This window comes from Microcaecilia unicolor, chromosome 5, assembly GCF_901765095.1.
Source record: "Microcaecilia unicolor chromosome 5, aMicUni1.1, whole genome shotgun sequence".
Taxonomy (NCBI): Eukaryota; Metazoa; Chordata; class Amphibia; order Gymnophiona; family Siphonopidae; genus Microcaecilia; species Microcaecilia unicolor.
This window is the reverse complement of record NC_044035.1, coordinates 107,327,729-107,352,537: the sequence shown is the minus strand read 5'-3', so window position 1 is coordinate 107,352,537 and position 24,809 is coordinate 107,327,729. Positions and strand designations below refer to the sequence as shown.

The 24,809-nt window shown below is 41.3% G+C and overlaps 1 protein-coding gene across 4 annotated transcripts in view; it reads left to right on the top strand.

Moving 5' to 3' along the window:
• The window catches only part of ARHGAP22 (Rho GTPase activating protein 22), a 341,624-nt gene extending 319,333 nt beyond the window's left edge, over positions 1-22,291 (top strand). For all 4 annotated transcript variants that reach the window (XM_030203167.1, XM_030203166.1, XM_030203169.1 and 1 more), the window contains 2 exons: positions 13,802-14,702; positions 21,655-22,291. In XM_030203167.1, the coding sequence (XP_030059027.1) occupies positions 13,802-14,702; positions 21,655-21,883 (1,130 nt within the window). In that variant the 3' untranslated portion in view covers positions 21,884-22,291. The remainder of the gene's footprint in view (positions 1-13,801; positions 14,703-21,654) is intronic.
• Positions 22,292-24,809: the final 2,518 nt, after the last annotated feature.

The window sequence follows — 24,809 nt, the reverse complement described above, 5'->3', positions numbered from 1 at the left end:
CCATAGGAATATAATAGGCATCTCAGTGATTATTACCACCAGCTGATTTCTACCATGAGCTAAAAATGCTACCGTGGCTTAGTTTAAAAAAAATCCTTAATGTTTTACATAGCACCATCCTGTCACTTAATCTACACCTTAATTGTATCCTTAATCTCAATACACTCCATGTTTCTCCTACAATTCTTTTTCAAGCACTGCAGGGCACATTCAAAAAACCAGCCTTTCATGAACCTCCACCTAACTGGAGACAGTGCTAGTTCATAGTGAAATAAAGTATTATGGTGTGTGTTTTAACTTTTTTCTTGGGAGAAAAAGAGAGGCAAAGCTCCACAATTCAAACAATACAATGCATCCAACTCAATATATTAAAAGTCTTTATTGATAAAAATCAAACATCCAACATTGCCATGTTTTGACTTGTGCCTTCATCAGGGGTTAAACACATATGACAAATCAATTCTAAAAATAACTCTTATTAAACAAGCCAAAGTGTGCTTTCAATTTATAAAGTATTGTCCATAATATCCTGTTTTTGATGGTCATTTTTAGAGCAGGTTCTTATGGACACAACACTTTTCAGATTGATTGGTGATACAGAGTTTGGGGAGTTATTATAAACCTTCAGATACCTTTTATTGTTCACAATTCAATATCTTCTTTTAAACCTCTTTGAAGTAAAGATTATAACTCAAAAGTCCACCATTTTTCATGCATAGTCAGAACACATTGTCTGCCTCCCCTCCACAACCCCCAAACAGATTCAGGAATTTGACATAGAATCAACTACCAGGCATCTGACTAATGATGTCGTACACTTGTCCAGTGTAGCACTAAGGGGCCTTTTTACTAAGCTGCGTAGGCGCCTTCGCCTGCCTAACATGTGTCAATTCGGGGTTACCACTCGGCCACCGTGTGGCCCGGGCGGCAATTTCGATTTTTACGTGCTGCCACTATGCGCACCAGAAAATAATTTTTATTTTCTGGCACGTAGCAGAAATCAGGTGGTAATCGTCATTCTATGTGTGTAGACCATTACCTCTCAGTTAACACATGAGACCTTATCGCTAAGTCGATGGTTTGCGGTAAGGTTTCAGGCCCAACATGGACGCACGCCAATTTTTATTTTGCCATACGTCTATTTTCGGCAAAAAAAAGGCCTTTTTTTGCAAGTGCGCTGAAAAATGGACCGGCACACATCCAATACATGCATCTACACCAGCGCAGGCCATTTTTCGGCGCACCTTAGTAAAAGCACCCCTAAAAGAGCTGTATCTATGGCCTTAGCAATTCTTGATCTATGCTTATTTCATTGAGTCTTCATTTGTCTGATAGTTTTTCCCATTAGGATCTTATCACAGAGAGAGATAATAACGTACAGAAAATAGTTCATGGTAATGACATAACATATATGCCTCAATGATGCTCATTTTCTGCATGTAGAGGTTCTTGAAATTGTTTTGGTAGCCATACATGCCACCAAATACATATTCCTTTGCCAGCATCCTTATACATATTTTACAAAAGGTTGGCATTCAGCAGATCTGTTTGTAAAATACTGGGGGACTGTGATGTTAAAAACAGTTTTTAAAAAGAGTTCATGTGTAAACTCACAAAATCATGACAGTTTTGGTATTTTTCTCATTTGAATGCAAAACCCCATTTGTGAAAAAAATGGCAAAAATTGGGCTTCTTTGCTATAAATTTATATGTGTAGTCCAATATTTACAAAGGTTTATGTAAATACAACATTAATGAACTGCTGAGATGTAAAATCATTGAAAGCAGCTCATTAATGCTGAATTTGGTGAAAAAATTCATTCCAGAGGACTTTAGAAAGCCATATTTGTCAGAAATATAGCTACATTTCAATGAATTATAATTGTATTTTGTCTACAGGGCCAGGAGCTATCAAGCAGATGAGAGATTATAAAGGGACTGCACTGCACTGATCAAAGTTCCCACATTCCCACCCTGGGATGCCAAATCCTTGGTGATCAATTGGCCCAAAGGATCACCTTCCCTTGTAGAGCCCTAAAATAGTTCCCAACGTATATGTTTACATTTTTGTTTATTTTGCTTGCTATACCCTCTTTCTAGGCAAACAACAAAGCAATTTTGAAATCATCTAGAAAGAGAAGATAACACCAATAGTCAAATATGACAGGGATAGTACAAGTCAGAATATAGAGGCATAAAATGACAAAGTAGCTACTTGATCTGACACCTGAGTTGAATTGCCCTTAAAATAAGACTCAAAGATATACTATAGGTCTTTAAGGCTACTTTGAATTTCTTATACGATTCAGTCAGAAGAGGGGATGACAAAGAGTTCCACAGATTAGGAGCTAAATGGAAGAAAGCTGAAGACTGAGTAGAGTCAAGATGGTTGGGGGACATTGAGGGAACATATTTTTACCTTGGGGAAGAAAGATCCTAGATGGGAAAATAGGGAATCACTAACAAAAGCAAAATAGAGCAGGAGCCCTATATAAAATGGTTTATGGGCCAGTAACAAGACATTATAGTGGGTTCTATGATTTACCCTCTTCCTTCATCATTCTCATACTTTTACACGCACACTCCTTCTTTACCTCATGAACATAGTCCAGATAAACCTCACTTCATAAAAATCATTACCCTTAACAACACTCCACTCTCCCCCACGAGTTCATTCTTGAAGTCATTTAACACGCAACAGATCACATAGGATCCTCTGAGAAAGTGCAAAACTGAAAGCACTCGCTATTACACAAAGGAGCCAGAATGAACGTAATGAAATTACTCCTAGGAATCTACTCCTTAACATTGCTCCAAATACTGTTAGCCACACCTCTCAATGATTATAACACCATACCAATACTACACAACCAATTCAGGATTACCAGACACACCAACCTCAACCAAACCAGCAACAGAACTTACAATAGCAAAACATTATCCCACAAACAAAACTGCACAACCAACACAAAAAAGCTCTAATAAATCCAAATCGACATACAAATGACAACTAATAATGGTTCTCACTTTCACCATTACGGAAGATCCATACCTTACAATTCAAATAGGTTACATCAATGCCAGATCAACAGTAAACAAAACAGAAATTATAAAAGATTGGATCACATTGGAAACCTTAGATTTATTATTCATCAGCGAAACCTGGATCCATGACCAAAATGATCCCATAATACTGGACCTTTGCCCTCCGGGATACAACATCACACACTGGACCAGAATAGGTAAAAGAGGCGGAGGCATTGCCATAATCTACAGATCCCATCTCACTTTAGAAACCACTGCTGAATCAATCACACCTCAACTAGAAATTGCCTCAATCAGATTGCAAAATAAAAGTGTAGCTGGCAATCTAAATTGCATCCTATTCTACAGACCACCAGGCACTTGGAGCGAAGCATATATAACTCTAACGGATTTCATATTGGCCACTTGTACTTCTAACTCAAACATACTAGTCATTGGGGACATAAACCTTCATTTAGAAGACCTAAACTCAACTGGTGTCCAAGATTGTAAGGAATTCCTTCCAACTATGGGATTTCGAATGGCCACAACTGAATGCCACCCACAGAAAAGGCCACACACTTGACCTGCTAAGCCATAAATTTGCATCAGACCAAATCATTAAAGTCATTGACCACAAATGGATGGGAATTCCATGGTCAGATCACTTCAAATTAAATCTAACCCTAAACTGGCTGAAGAATGGGCATCTCAAAGCTGATGAAAAAAGATCTTACCAAACCAGAGTGAAGAAAAGGTTAGACGAATTTCATATTCAATATAAAAAGTTTATTTACAATTGTACTGGATACCTTTTAATGAGGTATGCAGGAAGCATATCTAGACAAAGTAGAATGCTTACTACACAGATCTCTCATTGGTCTTATATAGCATTTTCCTTTGGCATCTGACTATACAACATCCCTGTGCAAGTCTCTGAATACCACAAGCTGTTAATCATAGAACATGCCGCATCTGCTTTCCCTTATCCCACAGACTTTCTGGAGCCATGCCTTTGGCCGATGTTTTAATGCCCTTTTCTCATGCCTCAGGAGATTTAGTGTTGAAACAGCTTGTTGTAATCATGGAGCTTTCCACTCCCCTTCTTTCATGCTTTTATTCAACATCCTCCCTTTGAGGCCTGGTAATCCAGGACTCAAACATCTGTTTCAGCTCCAGTCTGTTTCCTTACCTCCCTTCTAAATCTCCTCCCCCCTGTTTGTGGCATTCAGTTTCTGCACGCTTTTTCAATATTTTTGGCTGACATATTAAAGTTCTATTCATTCTTGATTTCAGTTACCATTGTCATTTTAAAAGCATCCTGGCACATCTTTGCAAACATGCTAATACACATGTTACACAGCATTAAACAGATTCAATTGTACTAGGGTACAAAATTTATATCTCTTGAGGTATATAATTTATAGGACAGTGAGCTTCATCAAAGGGGAATACACTGTCATTCATTCTTACTTTTCATATAAGAACAATTATAAGGATAATGCCTAACTGCATTAACTGATGTGGCATTAAAAATTACACAAATTAAAAGCATATTCCAAGGTGTTAACATTCATTGAATCAGTTGTTACATATCATTGAGTTAAAGTCTTATTGCAGCTTGTTTTATTGCCACATTTTTCTTTGGTGGCTGTGACATTTACAATCACTGTATTTCCTCCTATAGACTAATTACCTGTTACAACATTGTGCGTGTAATTGCACTTTATCAGGGGAATGTTTCCAGTTGTCATACTATTAATCAGACACCAAAATGATGTCTGTGGGTACTTGTCCATAAGCAAGGTTTGCTTATAAATAGTCTCATTTGTCCAATGAAGTTTCCATCATCCCTTACACAGGTATTATTGGGATAACAGACATGATTTTATCATTGTAGTCCCATATATCATAGCTGGCAAGGACAAGGATGATGTCAGTCTGTGTGCGCATATAATGCAGTCAATTAAATTCAACATTTTTGCTGCCGTTACAAGCCTGTTCTCATACGTATTCATTGTCCATCCTATTGGAAAACTAAACAGCAACAACAACGCAATATCAATATGTTCAGGGACATGTTGTCTATCTATTCCTTGTCCACTTCAGTATTATTGATTCGTCGAATATCTGATAAATGTATCCAAGAAGTATGACCTTCCAGACGGGCAGCGGTCTGAGTAAGGGCCGTGATAGCAAAAGGTCCTACATACACAGGATCCTTCCATGTTTTATGTGTAAAGTTCTTTCGTAGTACTAGATCACCTACTTTAAAAGCACAAACATCATTAGTAGTCCCTGCCTGTGATGCTACATTTGTTCGGATCATATCACTTGTCAGGTTCAACATCGGTTGTAGCTTTTGCCAGTACTGAGCTGTGCTATCAGTACTTGCTGTCTGCATCGGGAAGAAATGACGTCCTGTCTGAATTTGGAATGGGGACAATTTTGTACACCCATTAGGTTGGGCCCTTATTGTCATTAATGCTAATGGCAATACGTCAAGCCATGTATATAATTTTCCCACCATTTCTTTATTGAGAGATTTTAATAAGACTCTCAATTTTGTTTTTAAAATGCCATTGTAGCGCTCCACCAAACCATTGGAGGTGGGGCGATACACTGATACTTTCCTGTGTGTTAAACCCATAATCGTTTCCATTTCTTTCAAAACACTGTTATTAAAATGTGTCCCGTTATCAGAAATTATTCTAGACGGACACCCATGTCTTGGCATAATGTGAGTTACCAGGCATTGTACCACCTCATGTGCTGTCTCCCTTTTACATGGAAATGCTTCTATCCACCTTGAAAAAGCATCCACCCAAACTAACAAATACCTTTTTCCCTGCACTGGAACAATCATATCAGTGAAATCAATATACCATTCTTTTGCTGGGCCTTCTGGTATTGGAAGTGTCCCAGGTGATATTTTAGGACCTCTTTTAGGTATGTTAATATTACATACCATGCAATTCTGCATAACCTGTTGAATCAGGTTATCAATTTTTAAAGTCCAAAATCTTTGCTCAAATTGTTGTTTCATTGTTTCTCTGTTCCAATGCATGGTTGCATGCCACTCAGTTAATACCTTAATCACCTGACTCATTGGCATACAAGGTAATCCTTCTTCTGCATTAAACCATTCACTTCCCAATTTCATACATCCTCTCTTCAACCATTTTTCACTTTCCTGTCCCTCTGGCTGCCACATTTCAATCTTATCTACATTCGTAAGTGGCCCTTCCTGTGTCTGTCTAGTATTATACAAAATCTTTTCACTTTGCTTAACCACCTCCGTTGCTGCTGCATCAGCCATTGCATTACCTTGTGCCTCAAAGGTTGGCCTTTCAGTGTGGGCCGGGGTCCACACAACTGCAGTTTTTCTACCTTCACGTTCCCTTCTTGCCAAAATTTCAAACAGCAATTTCCAATATGTGTAATGTTGTAAATTTTTACCTGCACTGGTTATCATCCCCCTACGCTGCCATTTTAATATATGATACTGTAGTGAACTTGCAACGTAACCACTATCAGTATATATAGTGACATTTTGAGTCATATCAGTGTGTTGTAAGGCCGTAATAACGGCCAAAAGTTCAGCATGCTGTGCAGTATGGTCAGGAGGGGTTTTATATTGTACTTGCATTATCTTTCTTAGATTCTCATCTACCTGCACGCAGGCAAAGCCTGCAACAGTCCTTTCACAAGCTCCATCTGTAAACCATATTAACCCATCAGATAAGGGTTCAAAAGTAAGACAGTGAAATGTAGGGATTTCTATAGTATCGATCTCACCCTCTTGATCGACAGGAAAAAGCAGATCTATCTTATTTCTCTGTTCTTTAGTTAATGGTATTATTCTTATATCTTGTCCTAAAAGTACTGCTTGATATTTTCCAAATCTAGTGGCTGTCAATGCCGTCTGGCTAGGGCTCAACAGCGTTTTAATCGTGTGGTTGGTATGTATTACAATAGGCACAAAAGGCATTTGTGCTCTCCATTTGCCTACTGCTGCCACAATAGCTGTCAATAACTTTGGTATCTCTTTCATTCCCTTTTCCACATGATTAAAAGAGCCTGATAAAAAAGCTACTGGTGTATTTACTTCATTATTTTGATTAATCATAGCTGCCCAACTTTGAGAAATACTGATACCTGATGCTGCACATAAAGCTTTAAAATCCCCAATAGTCAATTGAGTTCCTGCTTTTGTCAAATTCTGTACATCCTCAAGTGATGTAGGTCCTCCCTTGTCACGGGGGAAGAGGAGATGTTTAACTTCCAACAGGTTTTTAGTAACTCCCCACATTTGATTTTATCCATTCTCACAAGCTCTGCAGCTACATGGGTTTCCCTAAAAATTGCCTTTGACGGTCTGGGTGTCAATTTGAACAGGATTACCTTTGGTTTTTGTTGAGGTCTCGGGACTATCCCGTAGCCGTCCCTCAGCCTCAAATTATGTTGACAAATCATATTGTTCAGAGGTTATTAGAGATTTTAAATCACCTCTTTCACCTATTAGCCCTACACACAAAACTAGCTAGGACTGTGACTAATTCAAACCAGATGATCTCTTAACACTGCAGGAATCTCACTTAAAAAAGGGTCAAACAAAGTTAAATTGCAAAGACATTCCACATAGAGAACTAGAACTTATTAATTAAACAGAATAACACATATTTTAAAATAAACAGAGATCACCTTATAAGACAAAATCAAACTTATTTAAATCTAATCTAAAACAATCTTTTAAAAGGAACAAAACAAATTTCAGTTCTTCCTGACCTTTCTAACCTGTACACCCGAGAAATCAAAACCAGATGACATTCCTCAACCTTCAGGCTGAACCACAGGCTGCTTTTCCTGTTCTTGCTGTATTTTTTCAAACGATCCATACTGAGACCAGCTCAAAAAAGAATCCTTTGCATCATATTTGATCCATTTCTCATGTGTTTTTTCAATCTGTTTTTTTTTCTAACGGGAATAATTCTATGACATGCTGCAAAGGGGTGCATTTTTTTGAACTATCTAAATCTAAATACAAAGCATATACAGGGAGCTTTTCTTTCTTATCTGCCCCTTTCCCTTCCATTTTATTCTGACTATTACAATTTCTCCTATATAGCCACAACCTACAAAAATATACTAATGCACCTAAACAAAGAAAATATACAAAAAAGAAAACTACAAAGCTAAACAAATATACCACTAATAAGTCCACAATGTAAGCTTACTCACGCGTCTTCTTATTTCTCTTTAGCAAGCCCAGGAGTCGTCACCCGTATGTCCACGTCAGTAGGTTGATCACTCCCAAATCAGTGGTACACAGAAATCAGGCTTAAAACAACGCTTGCTCTCAAAATCCAATCCTGTAAAAACTTTCATTAACAACAAACACTTAATTTGTCATTCGTCTCACCTTCTCTTTTCCGTGTGCGGCATAAATCTTCTGTCCTGCCGCGGTCGCCACTTTTGTAGAAAAGGCCAGACGAATTTCCTATTTAATATAAAAAGTTTATTTACAATTGTACTGGATACCTTTTAATGAGGTATGCAGGAAGCATATCTAGACAAAGTAGAATGCTTACTACACAGATCTCTCATTGGTCTTATATAGCATTTTTCTTTGGCATCTGACTATACAACATCCCTGTGCAAGTCTCTGAATACCACAAGCTGTTAATCATAGAACATGCCGCATCTGCTTTCCCTTATCCCACAGACTTTCTGGAGCCGTGCCTTTGGCCGATGTTTTAATGCCCTTTTCTCATGCCTCAGGAGATTTAGTGTTGAAACAGCTTGTTGTAATCATGGAGCTTTCCACTCCCCTTCTTTCATGCTTTTATTCAACAAGAGGTAAAGTGGACACAAGTGCATTTTGGCAATCAATTTATGACAACAATTGGTTTAGTCCATCTGAATCCATCAACTATCTTGCAGATTGGGAATCGAGATGTATCACCGTTCTAAATGAATTAGCTCCTTTACAAACAAAAACCATTCACAAACCAAACAGGACCCCATGGTTCTACAAAAATGTGAAACAATTAAAATCTAGAACCAGAAAACTCGACCGAGCCTGGAGAAAAAACAAAAATGATCAAAATCTAAACGCTTGGAAAGAATCACATAGAAAATACAAATATGAAATAAAAAACTCCAAACGGAACTATTATAATGAACAACTAGGTTCTAACTACAAAGACATGAAAAAGTTATACAAGCTACTGGATAAATTACTAGACACAAAACCAGTGTCCTCAACAAAATCAGGAATCCCAACAGCAGACGATCTTGCTAACTACTTCAAAGGCAAAATGGTCAATCTACGCAAAATATGTCACGGAACTACACCAACCTTGATACCTTCCTTAATGAGCTAGACCCACACTCAGAAGAATACCCAGCCGACCGAACTTGGTCAAATTTCGCCCAGATCACACGAGAAACAATAGCACTAGCAACCAATAAGATCTCTACAGCCTACTGTCAATTATCTAATGAACCCCCCTCCCTCTCGATTCATCACTGAACTTACCTCCCACCTCAACTTCTTGTTCCAGCATGGCATATTCCCCAAAGACAAAGGTAATATACTACACACACCATTACCAAAAGACACCAAAAAGAAAACTAACGATATCACCAACTACCAACCTGTGGCATCCATCCCACTTACAACCAAACTGATGGAAAGCATTGTAGCTAAACAACTTACTGAATACATCAACAATTTCTCAATCCTTCATAAATCACAGTCGGGCTTCAGATCTCTCCACAGTATGGAAACCATCCTGGTAACTCTCCTAGCCAAGTTCAAAAAGGAAAAAAAGGTAAAAACATACTCCTCTTGCAATTTTGTGATGGGAGGGAAAAGGAGATAGAGAAATGTTGAAGAATAGAAAAATAGAGAGGTGAGTAGAAGCTGGACTGGTAGAAACTGAGATAATAAAGAAACAAAGTAAACCTATTAGTCACCTGACTAAGAAGAAGAAAATGATCTACCACATCAAAGGCTGCTGAGAGGTATAAAGAAACAAATGCTATATGTTCCTAATCTAGAAAACTGTGCAGTTCAATCAACCAAGGTGGCAGTCTCTATGCTATGGCAGGGCAGAAACTAGATTGGTGTAGATGCAAAACATTTGATTTGTCCACAAAATCACAGAGTTGATTTGAAAACCATTTTTTTCAGCTTAAAAAGAAATTGAAGGTCAAATATTGGATAGCGATTGGAAGGGATAGAATCGTGTAAATTATGTTTCTTCAAAATTGGTCTAACTGTTGTTTGCTTTAATGCCTCAGGGATGTGACTGACATGCAAACTCTGGTTGATCTTCATGAGAAAAAAAAGGAAGAAGACTAATTCTAGGTCCTTTAATCCAATGTTATGGCAAAGGGTCCAAAAGATGATGGCAAGGTGTTAATATTGTTTCCTTTGCCCTTGTTTAAAAGCAGGGGGACTAAAATGGGATTTATGGAGGGAGCATTTGGAAGGCAAATAAGATGAGATCATTTCCGGGCCAAGAAAGAGGAAAAGAGTGAACATGTCATATATAGGATTACAGGAAGAGAGATCAGATGAGAAAATGAGAATAAAAGTATTACCTGCTCTATGTGTGTTGATAAATGGATGTGTGGAACAAAGCCCAGAGAATCCATAAGAGTAAGAAAGAGGACTGTTGAGATAGATATTAAAATATCATAGAATTAGGAGATTCAGGAAATGTACAGTCACCTCAGATATAGTGCTCATCTCAGTACCAGGGAGACTCGTTGCCAGTGGGGCACAACCTCTGATCTGCAGTTAACTGTGAGTAAAGGCGGTTATTCCAATAAAGGACGTTTTCGTAGAGATTAGTCTTCAGGTGTCAACTGGTGTGCCAAGGTTATATAGCAGCAACCAGTCCTAGAGGCCTGCGTGTATGCAGGTCCCTGGAGCACTTTTAGTGGGTACCGCAGTGCACTTCAGCCAGGTGGCCCCAGGCCCATCCCCCTCCCCACCTGTAACACTTGTGCTGGTAAATGGGAGGCCTCCAAAACCCACTGTACCCACATGTAGGTGCCCCCTTCACCCCTAAGAGCTATGGTAGTGTTGTACATTTGTGGGTTTTGGGGGAGGGGGGTTGGGTGTTCAGCACCCTTGGTAAGGGAGCTATGCATGTGGGAGCTTTTTCTGAAGTCCACCGCACTGACGTAGGGTGCCCAGTTGGTGTCCTGGCATATCAGGGGGGCGAGTGTACTACGAATCGTGGCCCCTCCCATGACCAAATGGCTCGGATTAGGACGTTTCTGAGCTGGCCGTTTTTAGTTTCCATTATCGCTAAAAAAAAACAAACGCCCAGCTCAAAAACGTCCATTTTTTCAAAAATACGGTTCGGCCCGCCCCTTCACAGACCCGTTCTCAGAGATAAACGCCCATGGAGATAGGCGTTTCCATTCGATTATGCCCCTCCAAGTACCAGTCTATAAAGAAAGAACATTTTTTGAATATTACTAGTTGGTACTTTGTTGTGCATCCTTAACATAATACAGTCCTCCTGTTGGTTTCTCAAAACTGATTGTAACCTGATTGTTTATTCCACAACTGAAGTCAGATCCTTTCAAAATCATTTAGAAACTGGTTTCCAAATGTTATTTACTAAAAAATATTTAAGCGAGGACTATATACAATATTGATCAAGGGAGCAGCTATCATAAGTGAGCTTGGCGAACAGCCCAGGGCTGCCCAATGGCTGTTGTCAAACTGAAGTATTATCTGCTCTACATCCCCTTTGTCCAGCATCTTTCCAACTCTCTCCACCCCTCCCTTCCCCACATGGGTGTGGCATCTCTCCATTCCTCTCTTCTCCTCCACGGGTCTGGCATCTTTTTATAGCCACCTCCCCTCCCCCCCAGCCCTCCAAACTTGTGCTGGCAGAGGCAGTGAGGTATGCAGGTAGCCTCCAGCCTGGCCCCACCAGAGCCTTTCCACTGCTGTGTGCCACCTCTTCTGATGTAATTTCCTGTGGGTGGGACACAGGAGAGGAAAGGCCCTGGTGAGACTGCCTGGATGCTATCTGCTTACTTCATTGCCACCACCAGCACAAATCTGGAGGAATGCAGGGGTGGGAAGGGGTGGCTAGACAGAGAGATGCCAAACCCATGGAAAGAAGGAAAGAGAGATGCAGGACCAACAGAAGGAGGGAGAAAGAAAGAGAGATACTGAACAATGGAAAGAGGGAGAATAAGGGTAAAAGAGGGAGAAATGCTTGTCCCAGGTCAGGTGGAAGCAAGCTCTGGAGTTGTGGGTGCAGGACAAAGGAAAGAGAGAAATGGGAGGGACAGGGACATACAGAAAAGATGCTGGGCACAGAGGGAGTGGAGGACTAACCTAATGGTTAATGCAGTGAGCTGAGATCTTGGGGAATTGGGTTCAATTCCCACTGCAACTCCTTCTGACCCTGACCTAGTCACATAACTTTCCATTGCCCAAATACAAAAACACCTTAGATTGGGAGCCCACCAGGGACAGAAAGAGCCTGCATATTGGGCCAGATTCAGTAAATGGTGTCTAAAATGCAGGCACATCACAATAACATGAGGCACTATTCGATAAACCACATCTACAGTAAGAGACAGTTTATAGAATAGCACATAGGCTGGGGGGAATGCACATACATTTAGGCATTGCTGTTTATACCACTGAAAAACTGGTATAAATACCTGTGCCAAAATGTACACACATTCCCCCAAATACTATATCAAGTGTAAAACTGATTGATGCCACCGACATGCCTACACTCCTCCCATGGCCTTTCATGATGCCCCCTTTTCAGCTACACATGTTGGAATTTACACACACCCTTTTTTAGAATATACCTAAAAGGCCCATGTAATTTCCAATTATTGCCAATTAGTGATGATAATTATCGGCCAATTATCACTAATTGGCTCATTACTCAATTAAGTAGCATATGTAAATTGGCCACACGCACAGTGTAACACATGCTACTCACCGTACCTTATATAGAATCCAGCTTATAATGTGTATAGCATACATCTAGTAGCACTTTAGAAATGATTAGTAATAGGAGGGAACATAGCGACAGGTACACAGAGGGGAGATGCTGGACAGAGTAAGATAGAGACACAGAGGAGTGATGCTGGACATGGGTGAGGATAGGGACAGGGTCACCAAGGGGAGATGCTGGACAGGATAGATAGAGGATGCAGAAGAAGCTGGATGGTGGAGAAAGAAGAAATGTCAAAAGGACAGGAGACCCTAGAAAGAGTTAAGAAAACAAATCTTTCAAAGAAACATTGAAAACAGACACTGGGACTAAACCAATGCTCAGACAACAAAGGAAGAACAAAAGTGTTTGGGGGGGGGGGGGGGCGGTATTCTGAATGTATTAATTGTAATATGTCAGCTTTGGAAAAAGTGCTTCTCTGATACATTTCAAATTCAATTTGAAATGTGTTTACTTTTTTCAGTGTTTGTTTATTGGACCTCTGAAGGGGTCCCCCCTGCCCCCAGTTCCCACTACCTTGGGAAAGATTGTGTTATAAGTGTCCTATCTTAATTTTTCCACCTGGGCCTATTCAGTCCTAGCTATGTCACTGGTATTGACACTTAAAGTGTATATGTTTATGTGAATGTGTATCAAATCTAATAACACTTCAGAACTACAATAGTTGTTTCTAAATCTGGGTTCATATTTGTAAGAACTAGAATGAATACAATTCAATTCTTAATTTTGATGAGGTTTTTTGTTTTGTTTTTTTGTCCAAGGTACTTCACTTGTTCAGCATTTGATGGCTGTGTTGATCAGTGAACATGGTCAGCTTTTCAGTCCTGGAGATGCTGATGCTTCAGACACACATGAAATTACTAAATGTGTGGTGCAGCAGAGAACAGTGGAATGGATCACTGAGGAAAATAGAGATGACAGTAGGTCTGAACACCAGAACACTAATCTAACAGATCCCCTGCCAATTAGTGCCATATCACTGGATGTTGCCACTGCAGGAAAAATCATACTCCAGGAGCACAACAGACATAACCAGTCTGCTACCAGTCCCAATAAGAGAGTGCAGACTTTGCCAACCTGGAAATACTCATTTAAGCAAGCAGGGGGAAGATCTAATAGTCCCAAACTTGGCAACCCTACAATAGATATTCCAAATGTGGCTACTAGTGGGAATTGGTTAATGAATGGATTGTCCTCTTTGAGGGGTCATCGCAGAACATCATCAGGAGAACGAGTTAAAGACTCAGGTTCTTCCCAAAGACTGTCGACTTATGACAACGTTCCATCTTCTAGTCTTTCTTTGAGTGCACATAGCATAGCAAGTACGACGTGGTCCACATCATCGTGTGAAATTTCAGTAGTTGATACTGTTAGTAGCTGTCCTGCCTGTCAAGGGAGTAACTCCTCAGCCGTGAACTCCACACAGACAGACTGGCCAGAGCTGGACTCAGTGTCTCAAAGTGAGATAAAAAGTGTTGAACTAGACCAAAGTGTTGAAAGGTTTGAATTGTGCATTAGCACAACTAGCAGCAGTGAACAGAGCAATCAACTGACAGCATTCAAAGACTCTTCCAGGTGCTCTCGAGCCTTGCAGAGTCTGGTGACAGAACTAAAGACAGAACTGAAAAAACAAAGAACAGAATATGAATCCAAGATTAAAAGGTAGAATATTTAATTGCATTTTAATACCATTTTCTTGTATCTTGTGCTTTTTTAAACAGTATTGCATAGAATATAAAGCACATACCCGATCTTTAGCTCCGGGGGGGGGGGGGGGGGGGAGGATTTTTCTTTATTCAAATGGCTGTCTTTTATCTGAAATACATGTAAAATCAAGAAACTTTAGCCACCTTAACACACAGCATATGAGAAGTTAAAAACCACAGGATAGCTATTTAGTAGGGATATACATTCATTTTCAGACAGATGAGAAAACTTGATAAATGGGGGAATTTTCAGTTTGTTTTGTCTTTGTCAAACCAAATGAAAGGCACCATGATTTTTAACAAATAACTAGTCGATACATGTATTTTCAGCAAAGGCACAGAAACAGGCAGAGACACTTTGGAGTTATTCAGGGAGGGAGGGGAGAACAAGAGGACGAATTACGAGGCACTTCAGCCAGTCATGTTCAAGTTGGTTGACAAGCATCCAGACAAGCCTATCTACGCTTACTTATCTAACTTTCATAGGAGATGTCAACAGCATGCAAAGAGAGACACCTTAGCAGGGCATTACTTTCCCTCAAGCTTTCAGAAAGAGAAGAGATCATCTGCTTACAGCAAAGTTTCAGAACAAAATTCCCTTTGTTGAAGTGGAGAAGGTGCCAAAAAACAGGAAAACAATGAGCAATCATTAACAACAACATAGGAAATGTCAATGACATTTCTTCTGTTGTTTCCTGTCACTGGCAAAAGAAAATGGGCAGAGTTTGGCAATGACAGCCCACCCCCATACACTCCCCACTGTCTCCCTGGGTTTACCTCAATCTCTGGTGGTCCATGGGGGATCCCTGGGGCAAGAGCAATGCCCATTCATTCCTGTGCCCGGTCACAGCTGCATCCAGTATAATGGTGTAACCTTGCACCCTGGTCTGGCTGGGGGGAAGGTCCAAAGGGGTGGCTGCAGGAACAGAGGCCAGAATGGGGGGGGGGGGGGGCTTGGATCACAGGAGGGCAGGGGGGCCATGGGAAGGGGCCAGAACATTTTTGCTTTGTGTTGTCTCCTGAGAGACAACACAAGGGAGGGGGAACCCAAATCAAATGGAAATTCCCCCAAATGGCACAGAAAATGACACAAAAAAATATTTTCTGACTTCCCATCCCTAGAAAAAAAACAACAAAATCCAAATAGTACACAGCTCTGTATATGAGATAGAACTGTGTCAGAAGCAGACAAAAGTGTGTTTATAAATGTTGCAGGGTTTCTGGCTGGTAGCTGCAGGGCAACATTCTCAGTGTCTGCCTAGCAGTGACATATATATAAAGAGGGACTCAGATTGTCATCAGTATATTGGTCTCACAAGCAGAGAAAACCGATTTATAAAAATCTCTCATCCTCAGGCCCCATGGAAAATGGGCATCTACTATTACCACTACTGCAACTTATTTCCAAAGAGCTACTGGGCTACACAGCATTGTAAAATTCATAAACGAGAGACAGACCTTGTTCCATAGAGCTTACAATCTAGTGAGATTAAATTGTGAATGGCACCTGCATTTGCGTGGTGCATGCATAAATGCAATATACCAGGGCTTCGGCAGAAAAGTGTACTCTTGAATGTGTAAATGGCAGCAAAGTGGCTAAGAGCTAGTCTGTAAGGGCATGCATACATGACATAGCATGTGAATGCAAGGGGGGCATTCACACTGGTGGAGCATTAGAGGGGCATGGGTGGTGCTCCTTTGTGTTGTCTTGAGAGACAATGTAAAGCAAAAACGTTCTGGCCCCTTCCTAAGGCCCCTTGCCCTCATGTGATCCAAGCCCCCTCTCTTTATGGCCTCCCTTCCTGCAGTCATGCCTTCAGACCACCCCCCCCCCCCCAGCCAGACCAGGGTGCAAAGGTTACACTTTTATATTGGATGCAGCTGTGATCAGATACAGGAATGAATGGGCATTGCTCTTGCCTCAGTGATCCCCATTGGACCACCAGAGATTGAGGTAAACCCGGAGAGACAGTGGGAAGTGTTTGGAGGTGGGCTGTCATTGCCAATCTTGTTGTTGGCAAATGAAATTTTGCCCATTTTCATTTGCCAGTGACAGGAAACAACAGAGGAAATGTCATTGACATTGCCTATGTTGTTGTTAATGATTACTAATTGTTTTCAGGTTTTTTTTGGCACCTTCTCCACTTCAAACAAAGAAATTTTATTCTGAAACTTTGCTGCAAGCACATGATCTCTTTTCTCTTTCTGAAAGCTTGAGAGAAAGTGATGTCCTGCTCAGATATTATGGTGTCTCTCTCTGCGTGCTGCTGAAATGGTAACGGAAGTCAAACATGCGTGGGATAAACATAAAGGAATCCTGTTCAGAAGGAATGGATCCTCAGGAGCTTAGCCGAGATTGGGTGGCAGAGCCGGTGGTGGGAGGCGGGGCTGGTGGTTGGGAGGCAGGGATAGCGCTGGGCAGACTTATACGGTTTGTGCCAGAGCCGGTGGTGGCAGGCGGGGATAGCGCTGGGCAGACTTATATGGTTTGTGCCAGAGCCGGTGGTGGGATGCGGGGATAGTGCTGGGCAGACTTATACGTTCTGTGCCCTGAATAAATCAAAGTAAGGTATACACAAAAAGTGGCACATATGAGTTTATCTTGTTGGGCAGACTGGATGGACCGTGCAGGTCTTTTTCTGCCATCATCTACTATGTTACTATGAAAGTTAGATACGTAGACGTAGATAGGCTTGTCTGGATGCTTGTCAACCAACTTGAACATGACTGGCTGAAGTGCCTCGTAATTCATCCTCCTGTTATCCCCCTCCCAATACTGTAATTTATGTGCTCCCTTACTTCATTTATACACCTGTAGCTATGCCAGGTCTTCAGCTGGTGTAACTGTGGGCACATAAATATTAGGCACGCCAATGCCAGAACATGCTTATATTCTACAATGGACTCTAGACAGTTAGATACTGTTATAGAATAGGGTTTCACAGGGGCGTAGCCAGATCTCACCGGGAGGGGGGGCCAGAGCCCGAGGTGGGGGGCACTGTTTGGCCGCCTCCCCCGCCGCCAGTTTTGGACCCCCCCCTGATGACGACGACGACTTTCTTGAACCCCCCCTCCCGCCACCAACCCTCCCTCGCCACCCACCCCACTGCCACATGAGGTACCTTGTTTGCTGGCGGGGGTCCCCAAACCCCACCAGCCGAAGAGTCTGCTTCAGCGCCGGAGTTAGTAGACTCCAGCGCCTTCATTCAACAAAGTTCGTGTGAAGAAGATCAGCTGGTTTTGATGCCTTACATCCTGCACGGGGCTACATGCAGGGTGCAGGACGTAAGGCATCAAAACCAGCTGATTTTCTTCACACGAACTTCATTGAATGAAGGCGCCAGAGTCTACTAACTCCAGTGCTGAAGCAGACTCTTCGGCTGGCGGGGTTTGGGGACCCCCGCCAGCAAACAAGGTACGTCATGCGGCGGCGGGGCAGGTGGCAACGGCGGGGGAGGGTTGGTGGCGGGAGGGGGGTTCAAGAGGGTCGCGGCAGGGGGCCAGGGCCGAATCTATGGGGGTCCAGGCCCCACATAGCTACGGCACTGCTCACCGCGACGCATTGAGGCACCTAAATGGAGATGACCAGTTATAGAATTTCCCCCATAATGCTTAGGAAGGGTAGGCATGAAATAGACATGGAAGCAGAGGAGAGAAGGTAGGTGAGACATATAGGGACATCAGCAGCACCACTGCAGATAAATTTGGGGTGTTTCCAAGAAAAAGAGATTTCTTTCAGAGGAGAGTACGAACAACTGCAACTTCCAGTACATCTATAAAAATGAAGTTGTCATCTTCCATCTCTACAGAAGGGCAAAAGAAAGCTTGGTACAGGTTTGGAGGACAGGAGGCCAGCATCAGCTAAAGCCAATAGAGCACTGTAGCAAGTGCTGCTGAGAAATGTGTTCAGCTATCTTTGGCAGACCACAGATCTGATGAACCCTCATGTAAATGATTTATATCAGAAGCATCAGATATTGAGGTTTTTTTTTTGCAACTAAAGAGAGTCTGGAAGATTGTTTTAATATGCAAAATGATGAGGAAATAGGAACTGATACTACCAGAGGCAAGACACCCCACAGCTACAGCAGACAGTAGAAAGTAGAAAATTGGAAAGATGTACCTGGTCTTTTTATCTTTCCTCTTGTCTCAGCCCCAGGTGCTTTAACAGTGGTGGTAACAGTAGCACTCATCACAAAGGAAATAGACAGGAAGTCTTTAAAAACCTTAAAGGTGTAGTTGCATTCAAATATGCTTCAGGATCTGTGATATGCTAAGTGCAATTACTATAGGATAATCTTTATTAGAGAAAAGTTGATGGGCCATCTTTCCAACAAGGGCATGCTGCATCATTTGCAGAAACATCCTGATCCTAGGCTGGAGACTCCATCTGGAAATGCAAGTTGCAGCTGTAGAAAAGCCACAATAAAAAGGAAATCCATTTCCCAACATGAGTCCCCAGGATCTTCCACCAGTAAGGTGGGAAGTGAGCTGGCCTGCTGGGCATCTAAGCAAGAAACTGTGGAAGAGGGTGGTGTTCAGTAGCATTGTCCCAGGGCAAATGGCAGACAGCCATGAAGGTGGTGATATGGTGCACCAGGGAAATATTTGAGAACTTGGAATTTAAGAGGCTGCTACATTTCCTAGTCCCCAATTACCATGTGCCCTCAGGACAACTGGCAGTGGGGTGAGTGATCGGCAGCCTCTATAATCAATTGTGTGCTGGGCTGCATGAAGAGCAGGGAACAGAAGAAGGTAGTAGCATGCATTTTATCAGCAACATGTGGACTAGTCAGAATCCTATACAAGCCTCCCTCCAGGGCCAGCTTAACCATTAGATCAGGTTAAGCCTTTTCTTTTACATACATACACACACACAGCCCCTGGGTCTGCTCACAGGGGCAGGATACATCAGAGGGAAAACCCAGAGTCTGGCTGAAGGCAACCTGTCATGTTGCTGCTGCTACCGGCGGCTGACATACACTTTACAGGACCGCGGGGAAATGAGAGAGGTGAGGAAGCAGTGCTGGACCCATGGGGAGGGGGGCAGAGGAGGGGAAAAGAGAAACTGGACTTGAGTGGGGGATGCCTGCCCAAAGGAGAGATGCTGAACCTGTGGGGGGGAAGGGGAGGAGCACCAAAAGTAATGCAATGAAGGGGAAACTGCCAAAGCAAATTGGCACAGAGCACCACTATCCTTTGAGCCAGCCCTGATGGCACATTGAGGCAGCTGAATGAAGAAGGGGCAGGGCAGGCTGTAGATATGGGTAGGATAATTCAGCAGTGGGATACCCATGGGCTGTGTTGCATAGCCAGGTGATGGATATTAGCCATGACTGAACCCATATCTTAGTAGAATTAAGAGGAATGCTGGAGGGCTGGTGGCTAGACCAGAAATAGATTGTTGTGCTTCCTGGCATTTTTGTAACGGATGGTGGGATGGGCATGATTAGAGAGATACGTGTCAAAATCTAGGCATATTCTATAAAAACGCATAAAACTTAATTGGCTTAACAATATAATCAGCATTGATAACAGCACTTAACAAGCAATAATGAGCATTAATTGGAAATAATTGGACTGTACCTAAATTCTCATGCACGTAGTTCAAAAGGGGTATGGCTATGGACAGAGAAGTGGGCATTTCCAAGATTTACATACTCAGCTTTGGCCCAGTGCACGTAAATCTATGCACAGGGATTTTAGGCCATGTTTTCATTGGTCTAAATGGATGCTTGTAGTTTTAGGCACTAAGATTTCCATCTAAGCGTATTCTACATACTTAGCCTAAATCTAGGCGCTGCTTAAAGAATACGCTTAGGTGGACGTCTTTACCACGTAGCTTTTTTAGGCACCATATATAGAATCTGGCCCTTAGAGCACAAAGTTGCAAGTGCAATTTATCAAATAAGGTCAGTTTTGTACCTAACTTAATTATTTAATTAGATACTAATCGACTCAATCAATAATTGCCAGTTGCTGTTAATTGGTGCTAATTGGCAGTTAAGCAAGTAACTGGTTGTAGTTGGTATTCTCTAAACTGGGCGTGCAATTTCCATAGTGCACAAGGGCACGAGGGGGCGTGTGGACCTGGAAGGTGCATGGGAAAGTCAAAGGCACGTATAGGAGTTATGTGCATGGATTATAAAATACTGACAGCTACACACCTAACTGCATCGGCACAAGTATTTAGACCAGCCATTTAGCTAGCATACGTTAATGATAGGTGCAGAACTGTGGATTTATACTAATATTCTACGTGGAGATACCAATGTAGAATTTGTGCTTAGCATGTATCATCTCGGCACCCAAATTTTGGCAAGCTTTTGACACTTTAGTGCCTACTTACAAGTACTTTTAGAAATGACCCAATTTTCTCGGAGCCCATTGAATTATGTAAATTAGGGGCTTACTGCACGCTAATCTGGAAATACCACAAGCCAAATGTGGGCACTGGTGCTAGTTCCAGCCCCAGCGCGCACCAATTGCCATGCTACAGAAAACAGATATTTTCCAGCGCGGCAGTAATTGGGCAGCGCTGTGTGTTACTCAGTTAGTTACCACTGGGTTAGCGCGGGAGCCTTTAATGCCACCTCGATGGGTGCTCCCCCACCCCGTGCATGACCACGTTTGTAAGTGAAATCTTACTGCATGGCCGTGCCATTTTTTGGCCTTTTTATTCCCATTGCGGTAAAAAGGGCCACAGCGCATGGCAAAAAGGGCCCCCACCGTTAGAGCAGGGCCCTTTTTACCACAGCTTTGTAAAAGGACCCTTTAGTGTTTTACATACGAACATGATTTCTAAACATTGTCCTCCTATAATCTTACTTTGAACTTAAATTGGTTTTCTGAATAAAACTGCAAATATTTGTGTTTGATTTTTATGGGGGTTCTTTTGGTTTTTTTAGGCTTGAAGACACAAGTGCTGAGCTACGGCTCAAAGTACACAGACTGGAAGACGTAATGGACCAAGAAAGGAAAAAATACATTATGCTGGAAATCAAACTCAGGAATTCAGAACGAGCCAGAGAAGATGCTGAAAAAAGAAATCAACTCCTCCAGAAGGAAATGGAGGAGTTCTTCTCAACCCTGGGCAATTTATCTTTTGGAACTAGAGGAACTAAGGCTGAAAAGTAAAATCTACATGAGATGCTGTGTTTGGATTCTTAATTTAATGATTCTATGCATTTTCCCATTATCTGTTCATGTATCATGAGCAACTGCAGTAACTCCATGCTGTGAATAATTTCAGCAGTATTTTCTTAGTTTACTGACACTGTTATATATAAGGCACTGGAGAAAAATAAATAGTGGTTGAAAATTCCCAAACCAAGGGGCCATTCATATTAATCTATGAAGTTATTGTATTTGGACTGATCACATTTTGACTTTTCTAGGCATTCAAGACTTGCAAATAGAGTCAGGATGGAATTATATGCTGAATCATTTGAGTATATCAGTAATTGATCATTTAAGAGTAAGAACTTTCATTATTACATCTCTCTCGTGTAATTTTTGAAAACAAGTTTACAACTTTGGGTTATTTATTAAAGCAAATTCAGACTTTCTGGAAAAAGAATGCTATTTTTGAGTTAGTGATATCAGGGATTTGGGATGGGTGCAACCCCAAAATTTTCAGTTGTTTCCCATGTCAATTTGTGGCATTGTTTTTGGTTAGTCTTCATTTTTGGTTCGGGGCAACGCTGTTAATAGTGCACCCTCTTTGCAAATAGTACACCCTTTTCCAAAGAGAGGGCACTATTTGTAAAAGAGTTTGTACTGTTTGCAAAGAGGCAGTGGCGTACCAAGGGGGGGGGGGGGGCGGTGGGGGCGGTCCGCCCCGGGTGCACACCGCTGGGGGTGCCTGTCTGCTCCCAGTTCGCTACGCTCGCTAAATTCTCTCGTTCGCTGCAGCAGCTCCCTCCTTCTGCCCCGGAACAGGCTAGGAACGCCACTGCAAAGAGGTTTCATTCTTTTGAGAAACATGCCCACTCTTTCCTGCTAGTGTGCACGTGTGGACACTAAGACGTGAGTGCTGGATGGTTCACATGTGTACACAGTATTGAGAAAGAGCACACACACTCCTTCTGTTACAGTATGCCCTCTTGGAAAATAGTATGCACAATTATTGGTTAAAAAAAACACAAAATGTTATGTTTTTTTCTGCTCACTTTTGTTTGTTAATGACATGGGATATATTGTTGGCATATCCTATGTCATTACAAATAACAGCCTATCCCTAAATAACAATGAACTGTATGGTAAAGAGCGTGTACTGATGTATTTGAAGTCTATCTGGTCTAGACCCTGCAGAATGCATTATTTACCTTACTACATATTATGGGTCTGATTGTTTCTTTAACAGTGATCAAATGATCAAATGAAAAGTGATCAAATCACATAAAGCATAAGCAGATAATGTCATCAGCATGAACAAAGGCTGAGACGCAAGAATGCCCAGCCTTAATTCAACTGTCACCACCTCATTTGCTTATCTGAAATAATTTACTTATCACACTCCATAGTATTCAATTGGGGAAATCCTCAGCACTAACACAAGTCTAAAAACATTTAATATAAGGCTATTACACTACTAGGAGGTTTGGAAGGTACTGTATAAACATCATTTCTATAACCTTATAAGCAAACATGCATGCAGATCTTATCTCTGCCATCACTACATTTAATGACAACCTGTCCTGGTTATATAACAGAATGACATCCTATTCAGTTAGTTATGAATTTGTGGACATGCCATTCTATTTGTCAATGTTAGTGTGACTTGAAAGTTTGGATATGCTTAAGACAAGACAAAGCAGAATTGTAAAAATATGGGCAAATTGAAAGTGTGCCTTACCCACCTCTAAATTGCATATCATTCATCAACTATATTATAACAACATTAACAAGTCATATACATTCGAAAAAAATCTTAGTTGAAGGACTGGGAAAACACATGATCTCTGGATGCTACACATGCACAGCTTCTTCTCAGTTTCCTTACTTTTAGCCAGCTCTTATAGCCCCATCACTACCTTTTCTGGTGAGGAAAATATGGAAACAAATGTCCGCGCCCAAAAAAATACAGCTAGGCATATTCTATAAATCACACCTAACTTTAGCCATGGTTTATAGAATATGCCTAGGGCCCATCCATGTGACTAAATGTAATCATGGGAATATACGTATGCCAAGTAAAACTTGGTATAAATGCCAGTGACTAAGCTAGGCACAGAGTGAGTATATTCTATAACAGCGTGCATAATTTTTAGTAATGCCCATTATCTGCCCATTCCACACCCATGGCCATGCCCCTTTTTGGCAGTGTGCATTAGAATTTATGTATTTCACTTTACAGAATATACTTACAAAATTGTGCACATAAATTCTCATTAAAGTCAATTAGTGTCATTAATTGCTGTTAATTGGCAATCATCAGCGCTGATTGGCTTGTTCAGATAATTAAGTTGCGCGTGCAATACAGAATATGTCCTGAATTGTGTGTGCAATTCAAGTCGCACTATATAGAATCTGGGAGATGGTGTACAATGTACCACATGCAATGAACACCTTGTTGACTATTACTAGTAGAAGAGCAAGAAAATCACTTGTGTAATCTGCTGAATGAAATTAGCTGTACAACATCCTAGAAATGTGCTTGATCTGATTGCCGGTGGAATAATGAGCATAGCTGTACCATTCATTAGAGATAAAAGAGGGATAGAGGGTGGGAGTTAGCTGCCACATCAATAAGCTTCATCCATTATTTATTTATTTAGTTGTTGGTTGGATTTATCTCATACCTTCACAGTAGTAGTTCAAGGTAAGTTACATACGGGTACATTATGAAATTGTAGAAGATATGAAGAATTAATTAAGATGCAAAGCATAAGAAGAACAGAAACCTCACAACACGCAAAGGCAAACAAATATGGGGATGACCAAAAGGAAAAGAAAACCCAAGTCTTGAAATTGATCTTATTGTGTGTTGAAATACACGCATTCAACGGTTAGGTTTCATGGGACTCGACATGGGCCATGTTTCAGCATTACTGCCTGCAAC